General features: G+C 45.4%; 1 protein-coding gene across 3 annotated transcripts; it reads left to right on the forward strand.

The window, feature by feature from the left end:
* Positions 1–1275: 1275 nt before the first annotated feature.
* On the forward strand, positions 1276–12372 carry LOC118218706 (6-phosphofructo-2-kinase/fructose-2,6-bisphosphatase 3-like). 3 transcript variants are annotated; one of them, XM_035401327.1, is made up of 16 exons: positions 1279–2041; positions 3884–4012; positions 4385–4478; positions 4584–4650; positions 4827–4901; positions 5034–5090; positions 5357–5481; positions 5754–5961; positions 6253–6399; positions 6851–6955; positions 7246–7375; positions 7561–7623; positions 7726–7790; positions 7917–8096; positions 8474–8496; positions 9988–12372. In XM_035401327.1, exons 1-16 carry the CDS (start codon positions 1960–1962, stop codon positions 9992–9994), a joined length of 1557 nt encoding a protein of 518 aa, XP_035257218.1. In that variant the 5' UTR covers positions 1279–1959; the 3' UTR covers positions 9995–12372. The 3 variants fall into 3 exon arrangements, with proteins under 3 accessions (XP_035257217.1, XP_035257218.1, XP_035257215.1); XM_035401326.1 differs by lacking the exon at positions 8474–8496 and having other exon boundaries at positions 1276–2041; positions 7920–8096; XM_035401324.1 differs by lacking the exon at positions 8474–8496.
* The last annotated feature ends 3929 nt before the right edge of the window (positions 12373–16301 follow it).

Genomic DNA, 16301 nt, shown 5'->3' on the forward strand with positions numbered 1-16301 from the left:
AAATTCTAAGCCTTTAATTTTAACATCACACAAAAAAACGACTGGCGCACACACATTCTCTATGCATCTGTGAATATTCACAGTGATCACGTACCGTTAGCTCAGGTGTTTGCTCAACAAGTGAAACTGCACTACAGTTCGCAAACGACACGAAAGTCACTGTTGACAGAATCTGCGGTTGCCGACGGACTGTTACGAAATCACATCTCCCGAACCGCAAGCAATCACGAAGTAAAGATAGGAATTCCTTTTCAAGAATTTGGATTTCCGTATTCTGCACCTACCCTTCAGCATGAACGGTCCTTATCTCTACACTGGCTCACTAGCACTACATTTTTTAGCCCGTTTATTCGATAAATGCTTTGTGTGACGCCTCATTACATCCATGAGCATACATGTGAATCTAATGCAGTCTGTATAGGGTTCCTCGATATGTGCTTTTATCTGTTTTCAATCAGCTAATCCTATAAATTGGAAACATACACACGCAAAACACTGAATTATACATGTACACTACAACAGATTGGCTCCATTGAGGGACTAGGCAGCCCGTGTTCTGACAATAAAATATTACCTTTTCTACAGACTGTCGGGGCTTTGGACAAATAAACAGTAGGCACAACAACTGTGTAGTTCCCTTTTACAATGTAATTATTTATTTTCCCATAAATAATGGACCCAAGGACCCAAGGATGTGAAATAAGCAATTGCCATAAGCTCTAAGAATAAACAGGTTAGATCATGGATGGATGAATCTTCCTGCGAGGGACACAAAGGAGAGAAAAAATCCAGTCTTCCTGACCGCCCAACTATAAAAACCGCAGAAATTACGAGGCAAAGTTTAGCCACTAGATGGCGACACAGACCGCCGTATTACCTCTATGGGCTCTGTTGCGACGATTTAATTATTACAAATATCAGTGAAATGCAGTATGAACTAAAATCTGTAACATACACCATTTGTACTTTTCTATATGCACTTTTATGAAAGTATATTAGTGATATATTTTGTTTGCCTACTTTAAAAATGGCAATTTGCTACTGTAGGGTTCAAAACACAAGCAAAAAAGGGCTAACTTATTTTAAATTGCTGCGAATAATGTTTTACATTTTTACAGAACATGTTTACAGCATATTTTTTCCAACGAGAAGAATAAGCGTCAATGTGTTAATAATACGATTAGGCTACTTCATGGTATCATTTAGTTACATACCTATCTGCTAGAGACGAAAACGAAATACCTATGCACATCTATTTTATTTTCTTATGGTTTTTCCTTGGCAACCAGATGGATCCACTGCAGACGGCTGATTCGGCACGTGCACCGGGGATGCCCATTCTGCCACAAGTACTAGCGAATTAATCCCATCTCAAATTTAGGTTCAAGTGGACTGTTAGGATACACGTCCTCTCAGACGCTCAAGTGTATAATTATTTCAGATATCTTTGATCGTTTCTTGCGTTAGTAATGTTTGATCTCGGAGCGAGCTATTCGTTTTTCAATGCATTCACTGTGAGCTGCAGCTGCCAGTATTTTCCCTCAGGGGGCGACACTATGCTATGAAATTCTGTTAGCGTACCGGCAAACGTATGTGTTCGGCGTCACGACTGTCACGTTGGTCTTGTGTTAAATACGGGATCTAGGACGCACTTCGAGGGATTATACCGGCGCAGACCGAGAGCAGCCAGTGTTAAAAGGAGAAATAGCCTAAATGGGAGAGAGCCCTCCACCTTTCTCACGGAAGGTATTTCTGGAAGTAGATTCGGATAAAAACACTTTCCATCGGCAGATCGACCTCATCTATGAAAAGCAACTGACTGTGTGTCTTTGGCTTGTCGCCTGATCGCAATAAGACAACCATCCGTCCGGTTCGGCTACTACTTGAAGTTGAAGGCAACTTTGGTTCTGTGGACTTAATTAAACGGCTCTTTCATTTTATTTTATACCTCAACAAGGAATGCCAAGGGAGCTTAGACAGAGCAGGATCCAAAAAATCTGGATTCCGTCTAAGGATGACAAACCAGCGGTGGCACGGAGATGTAAGTTATGCGTAACGGCGCTTAACGAGCCTGTAGGCTGCTGTGTTTGCTCATTGCAGTTGGTTTGTGTTTAAATGTGGATTAGGCTCAAAACAGCTCAAAATAATCAAAGTTAATGGCATGTTACATTTGCTAAATTGCATTCGCCGTTTCTCTGTTTGCAGACAGAACCCGACTGCCTCTTGTCTGAACAGGCGCATTATAGCCTATCACGCAAACATTTATTGCAATATTTAGTTTTCACTGTTTGCAGTTTCATTATCTGTTTTTCAAACAGATTACTATTATCATTTAAACTTGCAAGCAATATTTCCAGGGTGATTCCTGGCATGAAAATGGTCTTTTGTGATTCCGATAACTGGACCGGAGTAAATTCAGCTATCCCACGCTGAGCTTGTAGCTCTCCAGAACCAGGGTTCCAGTCTCCTGATGCAAAATTTTGCGTAAAACTGTCATGTCCAAGTCACGTGCGATTCGGCGACTGGTCCCCATCGCGTTTTAATATTCCTGTTTAATTCGGTTGTACTGAGGAAATTATTCCCAGAAGAAAAATATAGCTTAAGGCACGGACGTCTAGTTGCATCAATTCTGCAAAAACGTGCCGGTGGTATTCAGCTCAGGGTCAGTCACGAATTTCGGGCAAGTGGATTCCCATATAAGGTATGATGGAGTTGACGCTGCCATAGCAACCGTCGTCCCTTTTCAATTGCGCTGCCTGAAGGCAGAATGGAGTGATTGAAGCTCCGGCGAAGGAAGGAGTCGGGGGCGGGGGCGAGGGAGGCTCGTGACGCAGAAATATCTCGGTTCTTATTGGATTGCTGGAATGCGCTGGTATGGTGCGAGGCTTGCTGGCACGAAGTCAGCCGCTCAAGCTTCAATGGATGCTGATCCAGTTATGCCAAAGGCAGTGGTTTTTTTTTCCACCGAAAGTGCGATGTCATACTATCCTGATTTATTTTTTAGTAATAACAAAAGGAGTGGATTGGATTGGTCCTGTATTGTCTTGTATGACATATCATGTTGAAGTTCAGGTTTATTATAGCCTATTATGTTCAAACAACTAATGTCCCAACAATGAAATCCTTAGTCACAAGCCTTCTCTTCGCATTGCTCGACACTGCACGGGCAACGTTAGACAAGCGGCACAGGAATTAAGCCGTAATAAGTGCCTTATCAACTTTTTTGTTCTCGTACGCATCAATTCTGTATGACTCCGTAGCACAGGCGACGTGACTCAGGCGTTTTTATTTGCTGGCTGGCTACCCGTTTAGAAGTTTTGTTTTTGTTCCACAGGAGAGAGTAGATTACTGCAGCCACCAGTGGTGGGTAACCCGGCTTCAAAGAGTAAAAACACTGACCATGTATTTGCTCCATCACCATGCACTAAACCAGCTGATTCTAATTAGCATAACTCTTCAGCATGACAGGAGAACTAATTATTGTAATCAGCTGGTTTAGTGCATGTTGGTGGCGCAAATACATGGTCAGTCTTTTTACTCTTTGAAGCCAGGTTACCCACCTCTGGCAGCCACTGGAGTTGGGTGGTGATGTATATGTATGTGTGTGTGTGTGTGTGTGTATGTGGGAGAGTTGGGTGGTGATGTGTGTGTGTGTGTGTGTGTATGTGGGAGAGTTGGGTGGTGGTGTGTGTGTGTGTGTGTGTGTGTGGGGCACATCGATCAGTTGGGGCATTGGGGAAATGGTGCATTAAACGAAAAGGGAGATTAATCTTTCATGTCAGCACGCTTGGGATGCTACATCTCTCTCAGGAACACTGTGATCTTTCATTCATTCGCCTCTCTCTCTCTTTCTCTCTCTCTCTCTCTCGCTCTCTGCGACCAGCCGGGGGTGTGCTCCACCTCGCCAACCCCCCCACTGTGATTGTGATGGTGGGCCTGCCCGCCCGAGGGAAGACCTACATGTCGAAGAAACTGACCCGCTACCTCAACTGGACCGGACTTCCCACCAAAGGTACGGGCCGCCCCGCGGAGGTTCTGCTAGCGCACAGACTCCTCCGGCTGGAATCGCGGTAAAGTGAGACCCACCGCTTGGCAGTGCTAGTGCCGTAGCTGCCGCGCCTGCCAGAATGTTACACACAGCCGCAAGACCCTTTCAACCTCAGAGCAATGTTCCGTGGCGCGCTTCTCGCTTTCTGTTCCTCCAACGGATTCCTGTCCCCAACCGCCGGCCCCCAGATTGTTTAAACCGGCCAAAAGGAGGCCACACAGCCTTTTTGTTCTGTGGCCAGTCTCCTTTGTTTTTCTGAAAGTTATGTTCACAAATGCGATAAAGCTGCCTCCACTCATGCAGTTTCTTTTTTATTTATTGCTGTTTGAATTCCAGTCTTCAACGTAGGGGAGTACCGGCGAGAGGCAGTCAAGCACTACAGCTTCGACTTCTTCAAACCGGACAACCGGGACGCCGTGAGGATCCGACAGTGAGTGAGAGCCGCCTGGAGCCCGCAAGGCCGCAGAAAAGTGTTAAAGTGTAAAAGGCTTCTGGAAACGCTAACGCTAATGTGCGAATCTTCTGTTTTATACAGGGAATGTGCCTTGGCGGCGCTGAGAGACGTCAAGTCTTATTTGACAGAGGAGGGCGGGCAGATCGCCGTGAGTAGCACCCCTCCAAATGTGAAATGGGTTCTGCCCGACCTGTTTTTTTCCCCTCTTGATTCAAACTCTTAGAAGTACGGGCAGTTTAGAAGTTTGTTTTACGGTTCATCTCCTCTGTGATGCACATTAGCTAGCCAGGTCCCATAACCTGCTGTGCAAATCTCAATCTGCAGGTCTTCGATGCCACCAACACCACAAGGGAGCGAAGAGACATGATCCTGAATTTCGGCAATGAGAATGGATTCACGGTACGAAAGTTGCTTCGGGGCCAGTGCACTGCCTCAGTGCATTTACATGTGCGCAGATTAAAACGGTATTGTAAACTTGCATAGGGTATCCATGTATGACTGACACTTGGAATGCACCTTCTGGGTTGGCAGATCTTTTTCATTGAGTCTGTGTGCAACGATCCGGAAGTCATCGCCACGAACATAATGGTGAGTCGATCTTTGAGACGCTTCTCTCCGGTCTATGTGCCGCATCACATAACGTAAGCCTTGAAGATGGAGCTGTGCGATGCTCTTGATCACCTGTATTAAAAGAAACTGTTGTCATAATGTTATTTGTGATGTTGGCATAGCAACGAGATGACACGGTAGTAACGTCATGGCACATTTAAAAAAAAAAAAAGAACTTTAGTGAGGCTAACCCCTGCCACTCTGATCAGGGCCTCACCTTTCATTCTACTTCCTGTTTGTGACAGGAAGTGAAGGTGTCCTGCCCGGACTACCAGGACTGCAACAAAGCGGAAGCCATGGAGGACTTTCAGAAGCGGATCACATGTTATCAGGTTTCATACGAGCCTCTGGACCCCGATCAGTATGACAGGTAATAATAATAATAATAATAATAATAATAATAACATTTATATAGCAGTTTTAATCTCACAAGCTCAAATATTTCACAGTGAAGGGGGAAAACTGAACTCACATGGGTGAAGCATGTCAGAATGCCCACCACACATTAGCTTTCACTTAGGATGAGAGGGAGAAAATTACTGAGCCAGGTATTCACACCTGAGTAAGATGGGGACTGCAGTGTGAGGTAGTCCCTCAGTGATTTCAGCTCTGGACCTCTCCTCTCCTCTCCGGTGTCTCCAGGAACATGTCCTTCATCAAGGTGATCGATGTGGGCCGGAGGTTCCTGGTGAACCGGATCCAGGACCACATCCAGAGCAAGATCGTGTACTACCTGATGAACATCCACGTGCAGCCGCGCACCATCTACCTGTGTCGCCATGGCGAGAGCGAATACAACCTGCGTGGAAAGCTGGGCGGCGACTCGGGCCTGTCCTCCCAGGGCAGACAGGTACGGAAGCAGAGGACAGTATAATGTGAATACTGAACTAATATGCAATGACACTGTATACTGAGAGAGAGAAGACTATAATGAGAAACATGAGACTATACTGAGAGACAGGAGAGATATACTGAGGCAAAGGAGATTTTTTCCCAAGTCGGTACTGCAAGAGACAAAAACCAGGCACAGAAGGCAAGTGGAGACTTTTCCAAGACAGATGAAAGTGAACTGAAGCACAGGGAAGTTTTCGGGAAAAGGCTGGTGGGGTGCGTGATGTTCCCGTTGTTGGCCGTCCCGCAGTTCGCCTGGGCTCTCTCCGCGTTCATGGAGGAGCAGAACCTGAAGGACCTGAGAGTCTGGACCAGCCAGCTGCGCCGGAGCATCCAGACGGCCGAGGCCCTGCGGGTGCCCTACGAGCAGTGGAAGGCGCTCAACGAGATCGATGCCGTGAGCGCTCGCTTCTCTCTCGTTCACCTGCTCATCTTACTGTGTGTGTGCGTGTGTGTGCGCGCTCGTGTGTGTGTGCGTGTGTGTGTGCATGTGTCTGTGCACTCGTGTGTGAGTGTGCATGTGTGTGTGAACTCAAGTGTGCTTGTGTGTATGTGTGTGTGTGCATGTGTGCACATGTGTATGTGTGTGTGTCTGTGCACTTGTGTGTGAGTGTGCATGTGTGCACGTGTGTGTGAACTCAAGTGTGCTTGTGTGTACGTGTGTGTGTGCATGTGTGCACATGTGTATGTGTGTGTGTACGTGTGTGTGTGCATGTGTGCACATGTGTATGTGTGTGTGTACGTGTGTGTGTGTGTTCTCATGTGTGCGTGTGTGTGTGTGTGCTTGTGTGTGCCTGTTCTAAACGCCTCCCTCTCTCTGAAGTAACCATCCGTCTCCACGGTTACAGGGCGTGTGTGAGGAGATGACGTACGACGAGGTCAAGGAGAGGTACCCGGACGAGTTCGCCCTGAGGGACCAGGACAAGTTCCACTACCGCTACCCCACAGGCGAGGTACTTCCTAAAATGATTGATTGATTGATTGATTGACACACTGATGAGCAGTTAGCTCAGGTCTGCTGTTCTTCCACTTCCTGAGCCACAGTCAGTGTGTTTCTCAAACCCGTCTCTCCCACTGGCCAGGTAACCCCTGCATGGCAGGAGGGGTTGCTCAGGTTAAAACTAAGACTCTTCCTGTGTCTCTCTGACCATCTGTCTGTCTGTTCCTCTGTCCCTCCCTCTGTCCCTCCGTCTCTCCCTTCCTCCCTCCATCTGTCCATCTGTCCCTCTGTCCCTCCCCGCAGTCATACCAGGACCTGGTCCAGCGGGTTGAGCCGGTGATCATGGAGCTGGAGAGGCAGGAGAATGTTCTGGTCATCTGTCACCAGGCCGTCATGCGCTGCCTGCTGGCCTACTTCCTGGACAAGAGTGCAGGTGAGCCGGTTTCCCATCAGCCACTGCTCTCACTGTTTCCCAGCTTATGTGTTCCATAGGAATACCTCTGCATGAAGTTCTATAGAGCCTCACCTGTCATCAGCACCATTATGTAGCCTGACACAAAGAGAGTCCTCTGAATTCATGAGCAAAGGTGATCGGTGACCTCTGACCTCCTGTTACAGATGAGATGCCCTACCTGAAGTGCCCGCTTCACACTGTGCTGAAGCTCACTCCAGTTGCTTACGGTGAGAACCACAGACCCCCCTGTCCCATTCATTCCCCTCCTGCTTTCCTATTTGCATCACGCTGATTTGTGCGTGTGTGTGTGCGTGTGTGTATGTGCACAGGGTGCAAAGTGGAGTCGGTCTCATTGAACATCGACGCGGTGAACACACACAGGGACAGACCTGAGGTAAGCATCCTGTGTGTAAGCAGCTTGGTGTTATTTCTGTCTGAGGGTGGGGCTGTTGCATGCTGGGATAGCCTGACCCCTCAGCCTGACGCCTGACCTCTGACCTCTGACCTCTTCCTCTCACAGCAGATGCTGAGAGGCCCTGGGGGGCTGATCAGGAGGAACAGCATCACGCCCCTGTCTACCCATGAGCCCATCAAGAAGCCCCGCATCGATGGCCTGGACGACCGTCCCATCCCAGGGGCTCCCCCCGCCCCCCCGTCCCACTGCGGCACCTCACCCCTCCCTTTGGCCCTGTCCAGACAGGTGAGTCAGCGCATCTTCTCGATCAGCACCTAGCAGGTACCCCCAAAAATGGTAAATGGTAAATGGACTGCATTTATATAGCGCTTTTATCCAAAGCGCTTTACAATTGATGCCTCTCATTCACCAGAGCAGTTAGGAGTTAGGGGTTAGGTGTCTTGCTCAAGGACACTTCGACATGCCCAGGGCGGGGTTTGAACCAGCAACCCTCCGACTGCCAGACAATCGGTCTTACCTCCTGAGCTATATCGCCCCCAAAAACACTGCTGACTCCCCTCCCTCACTCCATTCCTCCTTACCGCCTCTTTTCCCTCTCTCCTTTTCTCTGGTGTGCCTTTTTCACCTCATTCATCCTTCTCTTTCTCTTCTTCACTCTGCAGATCTGGTTGCGCAAAGCTTGCCTGTGAGTATCTCTGTCCTTCCTGCCAAACCCTATGTTACACTGACACCTCAGACCCAGCCATTAGCTGCATTAGCATGGCCTGTGAATTCTTGCTGGTAGACAGATACTAACCCCCTCTACAGTGGAGGTTAGTTTCATTTTCGCTAACCCCCACTGCACCGGCCTGGCGTGAATTATAACTGCACTGCACATTTCCCCTTTTCCATTTGTCATCGCTCTGTTTCCATCACTTTCCATAAACCAGCTTTTCAAGTGTTGCATCATCATAACTGCCCCCTATGCATTTCTTGTTGTCGCATACCAATACAGGGGGGAGTCAGGCATGGGCAGGTCAGAGGTGAATATTTATTAACACGACTTATGGTTTGCTTTTCCTTTCTTTCTTCCTCCTCCTCTTCCTCTGCCTCCATTTTACCTAAAGACACACAGTCTTCTACTACCTCAAAGTCATCTCTATGCTTTTATTCCAGAGGTAAAGGACTCACTGTGCTGTAGTAGTTGATCTTGGTGCTGGCTGGAATAGCTGATTTGGTGCTGTGTAGAGCAGCTGATCTTGGTGCTGTTTAGAGTAGCTGCTCTTGGTGCTGTTTAGAGTAGCTGCTCTTGGTGCTGTCTGGCATAGTTGATCTTGGTGCAGTGTAGAGTTGCTAATCTTGGTGCCGTGTAGTGTATCTGATCTTGGTGCTGTTTGTCTGGGTGGGTTTAAACCATGTCATGTGAGGTCAAGTCATGAGCCTCAGCAAAAAGCTGTAATTTTTTCTTTGGTGAAAATGTATTACAGTTGTTCCATATTTCAGTGAAACACCAGGTGGGTGCACGACAGTTTTGACAATTAAGCCAGCATAATTGTTCGGAAAACAATAGCGCGCGCAAGCCAGCCCTCCAAGAATGGAGCTTTGCCCCTCCCCCCCTGGTTAGATGCCCACACGCTCCCCATATTGCACACAGCTTGGGGGCCCCTGTGGTCTGTCCAATTCCCCAAATGGGAATGTTCGGCATTGGAATTCAGTGTGGGAAGTGAATGGGAGTGTTTGGAGTCAGAGTGAGGTGTGGGCAGTTCCTAAGTGAACGATGATTATTTTAAAACCCACATTGGGTCCTAAATTTCTTCCATGCCTCCACTGCAATTTCCTGAGGTTCACCTAAATTTAAAGATAATAATTACAACAGCTTAAACTTTATGGTTCAGGCTCCATTGTGAGCTATCAATTACTGGGATGACAAATATGACATCCCCCAAATTGATCAAATTAACAAATGTAAAAGAATGTTTTGCTCTATGTTAAGTGGTCCTAGGGGAGTTGAACAGCAGCATGTTAAACACATGTAATTTCAATAAGGAGAAAGACAAGATCTAGAATCCTGCCTCTTGCTGTTGTTAAAGTCACCAGTAGAGTGTACAGGCTCCACTTACACAATGCACTTACGTTGGTTGATTTAGTGCAGTTGTATTACGCCTGACTGACTGATTCTGCTTTTTTGTCTTTCCAGAACCTGAAGAGGGGTCCCCCTGACCTCCCAGAGCTTCTGCCGGTCTGCAAACGAGTCAAAGCCAATGCGTCACCTGACCTTCAGCCCAGGAAGTGATGTCACAAAGGGGACGTTGATTATTATTTTAATTTTAATTTTTTTAAAATTTAATTAATTTATTTTTTTCCCCCTATTTGACTGGCTTGGATTTCTGTAAAATAAGGATGTTGGTGCGGACAGAGAGCAGTGCTGTGGTCGGTGCAGAATAATCTTTGTTTTTCACAATGGTGCAAACACGTCCACTGTTATCTGTAAGTGCTTATAGTACAGACCTTCTTCTACTGTAAATACCAGGCGAAATTTGCTTCTGTTTTAAGTGACGTTGCCGGAAGGAGTGCTTGTCTCAAAAGAAGCAAATGAGTCATAAAAGAAACTTCAAATATTTTGTTCCCTTTTTTAAGAAACGATGTTGTATCTCTACTGAATAAAAAAAGCACTGCAGCCTAAAAGGAAATGAGCAAAGCTGAGCTCTCAGCCCAACATACTGTAAGGGCAGCATTTTGTTTTTGTTGCATTAAGAGGCTCTGTGCCGATGTTGACTCACCATCAATGCGTTTTCCGCGAGATTATCTGCAAGGTGCTATGACAAACTGTAGGTACCCTCCTGGCGTGACATCACACCATGGAATGTTTTATTGTGTCCAAACCAGCGTGTTCCAGAAGACCAGGTTCCTGTAATGGAATCATAAGCAATTAAAACAGCAGCCCTGGTTCACCAAAGTTCAGAACTGCTCCTTGATTCGTGGGAACCTAAGAAACCTGAGGCTAAAACAGCTGTCCCCAAATGTAAAAAAAGTAATATTTGAAATTGAAACATTGCAATGAAGTAATCAAAAGGGCGACTTTCCAGGCTTGAGGGGTGGGAATTTGTCTTTGGCTGACCTCATTATAAGAACGCCGGTGTTGTAAGAGTAGTTTTGCTATTAGTGCTTCGCTATCGGCCTTCCGTTGAAGTCATATGATGGTGTCAGAAAGTTCGGCAAAGATTTACAGTATTTGTCTTTGATGTTCGCATTTCAAAAAACATATTATATATATATATTTACATATGTATATATGTATTTGGCAGAATATTTCAGCCAGAAATGGCCAACCAAGGTCTATTTATAGTACCATATGGCAAGTTTTTTTTTTTAATTTTATTTTAGAAGTCTTATGCTTAAATGTTCTGTGTTAATATAACTGCAAATCCAAAGTTGGGGAAAAAAAAAAAAAACAGGCAGGTTTATTTATACAGAGTAAAATGTCCAGCGTTAATTCAACTATCAGAGATAACATTTGGTCTTGCATTCCAGTTGAAGTAACACCAGACATTGTTTTGTTTTTTGCATGTGCGCTCTTGTTTCTGTGATATTGCTGAAGAGCTGGCAGTACTGGGACTTGAACATGTGTGTTTTCTGATTTGTGTCCTCCCAGAAGGGCAGCGGTGTTGATGTCTTGTGATTGTCACGTACAGTAGTACGGTCCTGTTTCATTATGTGTTTAGGAGCAATGACAATTACCCACAGTGCCTTGTGCTTCCTTTGAACATTTATTGTCGCTTCAGCAAAAGAAAAATCCATAATTACTGAGACCGCTCTTGAAGCCCATATCTCTCTCATACACTAACAATCAGCTCTGGCACCCTCCCTTATTGATTTTAATATTTATATGTTTCATTTTTATCATGTATAACGCTGTTTTGTATATATACTTTTTTTTTTTGTTTTGTTTTTTTCTTTTTTCTTGATGAACTGATGTCATCTCATTAGTATTGTGGAAAGCTGACTGAACCAAGAGAGGTGTTGACGTTTGCATTCACTTTAGTGTTGCGTAATGATTGGTTCCTGGTATTTGCAGCAGTCCTTGCTGAAGTGGCTGTTTTTTTTTTTTTAACTCAACAGGAAACATATACATAATATATGTGTATATAAGGATGTACATGTGCAGAAAATATGTTGAGAATATATTCTAGAAAGATATTACACGACAGTAGAGGGGATATAACGACGTATTGGTATTCAATTTTGATTGAAGAAAGGAATTGGCAGGGATATAGGCTACATGGGTTTAAAGATCATGTCTGTCTTCACTAATGGTAGTAAACACAAGGAAGGAATGTACGAGGAATGTTTTTTTTTATTTGTGATGATACTTGAATTATTTTTTCTCATGTGGAAAGTGTTGGTTGAAATATTTATTTTGCGTGTTAATGTCGAAAAACATGCATCGCTGGCATGCTTCATCTTGTGTGGAACGTGTACACATTTGTTTGTGGATGTGAAGTGGATGAAAGAGTGAATGCAAGAGAGATCTGGGTTATGGATTTTAAAAGTTTGTATGTTTTGCATTTGCGGGGCCAATAAAGTATCTTAAAAAAAAAAAAGGCATGTACTGTCTCGTATGTTAATTTTAGTAAGAATTCTTTATTTTTTTGTTGTTGATGAAACTGTCCTGTCTTGGCCCAGGTTGAAGTGTATGGTTAACTGTGCTTTCCTGTCTGTGACAAATTAACACATGGTTATCATAACTATGGAGTGCCTCTAATAGGCCTATTTCACAAGATGGCGACCAAAACCGGATGTAGGGATACTTTGTTTCCGGGTTACCGTTGCTACGGACGCAAGTCCATTTCTGACAGCGAAAAATTGAGCCTAAACAGCGACGTGTTCACAGTCCCTAATAGCTCTGCCAAAGTTCACTGTCCGATGTTATCCGCATTGTCGAAGCATTGCCAGTGAACGTTTAACGGTCTAAACTAGACAAGGGCTAGAAATTATTTTTTGAGTTTATATTCGGTTATGAAGGTAAGTATAACGTTAGCTCTAGTATTACAGTCTCTGCAACCAAGCCTCTCCAGTGTATTCATATATGACCCTGTGCATGCTGGGATATAATTTCTCCATAAGTCCATAATCATTGTTGTGTTTTGTCAAAAAACCTCGGGGAAAAAAAGAAACACCCAGGTTTCTGCTTGGACAGGATGTCTTTTTGCTGAAAGTAGGGTCTCGGAAAGTGTCGTGCATGCCAACACAGATGTTGAAATTCACATCTTCCACACTTTTTACATATAGGCCCTCCCAAGCCAAGTTAACCAGGACTGACACTGGATTCCATCTGAATTTAAACTAAACGCTTGGTAGTTAACCTCCCATGAGCCCCTTCTACAGTACTCCCCTCTTATGGCATTTTCTGATTTTTATGTTGATGTTTTTTTTTGGTCAGCGTCTCCAGAGGAACAGTTCTGACCCTTTGCAACCCGTTCAGCTTTCCTTTGCATTGCTGAGCCTGACGCCTGTTTGCCAAAGCTGTGTCCTAGTGATCATGTGAACCATGCTGTAGTTAACTAATGGATCTGATGCCCCAGTTCTTACTGGGTGCGCAATGACGTGCTCTCTCCTGGCGTCTGTTCTGTCTAGACCAGGCGGGTCTGTGTCCCACATCCAGTGCCTGCTGGAGCTTAGCCTTGAGCATGTTGACCTTTCACCTGTACTGGCCAGTCTCTGATTGGCTGCTGGACCTGCTTGCTGCACTGCTGAGCAGGAAGGGTGGATGGTGGATTGTGTGCGACAGGAAAATCATGTAAATTGCGGCAGCAGCTCCTGGCGACCAATTCTGAACCCAAACTCAGTGCTCACATGCTGTTGACAAATTGTTGTAAGACGTGTTGCTTATTTACAGACATGGTCCTTGATGACAGAAAATGAATATGCATGAGAGGTCAGCTTTTGCGAGGGAGTCCCGTGGAGATGGTGCGGAAGGGTTTTGGGACCTCGCTGCCCGCAGTGGTTTAGAGGAACTGGTGTTGTGGTGAGGGGGTGTATGGCTGTTCAGTCTCTGGGGGAAAAGAGAAGGAAGTAAAAACTGTTGCTTCATTGTAGTTCACTGGGAGGGCAAGCAGGAAGCTGAGCGTATTTACAACTCTCAAATGAGCGAAGGTTTAAAGAAATTACAGTGAAGAAAAAATGAGAACAACTGCGCAAACAAGGGTGAGCAAGTATATGTCAAAAACACAGAAGCCAATGTTTAACCTGGGCCTAGAGCAACCAGTATAATTAGAAACTGTTGGGGGCCAAACATGCAATTTAGAGATATTGTGTTGGTTTTCCTGCGACTGCTGTTCTATCTCTCGGGAGGAAGAAACTACGGCTTTTCCCAACGGGTACAGGGATCGTGTTTAAACCCTCGTATTTTCCTTGTCTTCCTTCCAGGAAGTGACAGGCTGCAGAGGGTTGTGGGAAAGGGAGCACGGAACCTGGTGTCAGGCCCTTGCAGAATTCCGTGTCACAGCTTGGCTGCGAGCGCTGGGAGACTTGCTTGAGGGAGCCAATCGTTGCGTTGCAAAGGAGACCCACACTGACCCACTTTTTCGGAAAATTCGATGGTAATCCTGCCTTCTGCCCTGCAGTATTGGAGAAGACTCCTGACTCATTTTCTATTTAAATGTATTATTTGGAATTGGTCGTGGGGACAGTAACGGAAATAGCTACGCTATTTTGGTCTCAGCAGAGTAGCAGATTAGCAGGAATTGTCACACCCTCCAAACATCAGCATTTTTTCAGATAGTTTGCCTTTTCCCAGTAACTAAGCAGCATCGTCAGTTTTCTAATAAAGAAATGCTACACTACAGAATAAAATAACCGTTGCTATTATTCTTTGGGTCGTTCTCTGTAAAATAAAATAACAACAGCAAAATACGTATAATACTTCATAATTCAGCCTTTATGAAATGGTCCTTCAATGAAGCGAACAAATGATTCCAAGATTGCAGACATTCAGAGCCACTAACTAAGGATGGAAACGCAAACAGGCAACAGACATCCTGCCCTGACCTCCTTCTTCCACACTGAAACATTTTTTTGTTTTCTCATGCATTAAACATCTCTATTTGTCTGCCAGTGAATCAAACCAGACATCTGTAGACCCTCTGATATTGAAGCAAGATGCGCTACTGGGATGACTCCGCATTTACAATGACTGCCTTAGCCCGTTTGCAAAGGAACGTCCGGAAACAGTGTGACTCAGCGAACTGTGTCTGTGGTTTGGGAGGTTGTTGGCACAGAATTAGGTGGAACTGACCCTCTTCTCTAGCGATGGTGTGCCTATGTGCCTGCTGTCATGTACACCTTCCTGGGCAGGCACCCCCACAGGAGTCATGTGACCATGTGACTCATCTGAAGGGGGTGGAGCCATGGGCGTGGCTAGTACTGAGGCACACCCACCCGTCTGGCAATGGTGCCCACGGGCTTTCTGCGAGCACCCCTTTTCTGTCTAAGGCCCTTAAAATACTTTAATTTAGTAGGAGCTGCGGCACACAGATTTTGTTTTTGTGAATTAATCCAAACACATCGGCTGTTTTATGGCTTTATTATAATAGTATTATTATAGTGTTATTACTATAATAACTGTTTACTTAATTGTGTTCATGCATGAGACTGCCAGAACACATGTGCGGTGTGTATGTTCAGGAGTCAGAGGCTGTGTCTGAATTCGAACACTTTCCTACTACTGAGTGTACAAGTTGTATACTCAATGATTAGAACACAAGCAGATGTTTTTATGTTCTCATTTTCACACGTGCACACGCCTGAATTAACTGTGAGGGGCTGTGGCTGATTGTGGCCAAAGTATCCTGGGAGATGTAGTCAAAGTAAGAGAGCAGAGATTGAGGACTGGAGAGCACCTAAAGCTTGAATGCCATTACAAAATATGTCTTTCTGTCCTCCCTCCCTTCTTTCCCCCCCTTCTCCTCTTTCTCTCCTCTCTCCTTTCTCTGCAAGACCATATGGCTTCGCCCACCTGTTGAATAATTCATCAGGCGATGTGGAGGACCTCACGTTCCACTCCAGCCCTGACGGGGGAGGGGGGGGGGGGGACTAGCTGCAGTGGGCTGTGGCATTGGGGCTGATGCTGATGGAAATCTACTGTGTGATTCCGTGCCTGCTGCAATGCCAGCCACACACACAAAGCCGCAGGAAGTGGCCCCTTTGCACTCCATCACACCATCCCCCTGGAATCTGACTGACATGCGAGAGAGAGAGAGAGAGCGAGAGCGAGAGCGAGAGAACTAAAAATGGTCACTCTGTCCATCTGCACCTGTACAGTTTATCTCAGGATATATTCTACTGGTCACAGAATGAATGCTGATTTTAAGGAGGTACCCCCATTATTTCCATTAATTCAAAAAATGAAGTCAGGCATTGCTTTTTAAATTGTACATAGAAAATGTTTTGCCCTCAGGCATTGTCTTTAGAAAGAACCTAATACTCCTGTAAGAAATAAACTAAAGAGATTAC

The sequence above is a fragment of the Anguilla anguilla genome, chromosome 19, assembly GCF_013347855.1.
Source record: "Anguilla anguilla isolate fAngAng1 chromosome 19, fAngAng1.pri, whole genome shotgun sequence".
NCBI classification, from domain to species: Eukaryota; Metazoa; Chordata; class Actinopteri; order Anguilliformes; family Anguillidae; genus Anguilla; species Anguilla anguilla.

Excerpts from the sequence above, each read along its gene's own strand:
- LOC118218706 (XM_035401324.1), top strand. The coding sequence starts at position 1,960 with ATGCCAAGGGAGCTTAGACAGAGCAGGATCCAAAAAATCTGGATTCCG. Across the intron at positions 4,651-4,826 it reads AGGAGGGCGGGCAGATCGCC|GTCTTCGATGCCACCAACAC; the intron begins GTGAGTAGCACC and ends CTCAATCTGCAG. Across the intron at positions 5,482-5,753 it reads GACCCCGATCAGTATGACAG|GAACATGTCCTTCATCAAGG; the intron begins GTAATAATAATA and ends CGGTGTCTCCAG.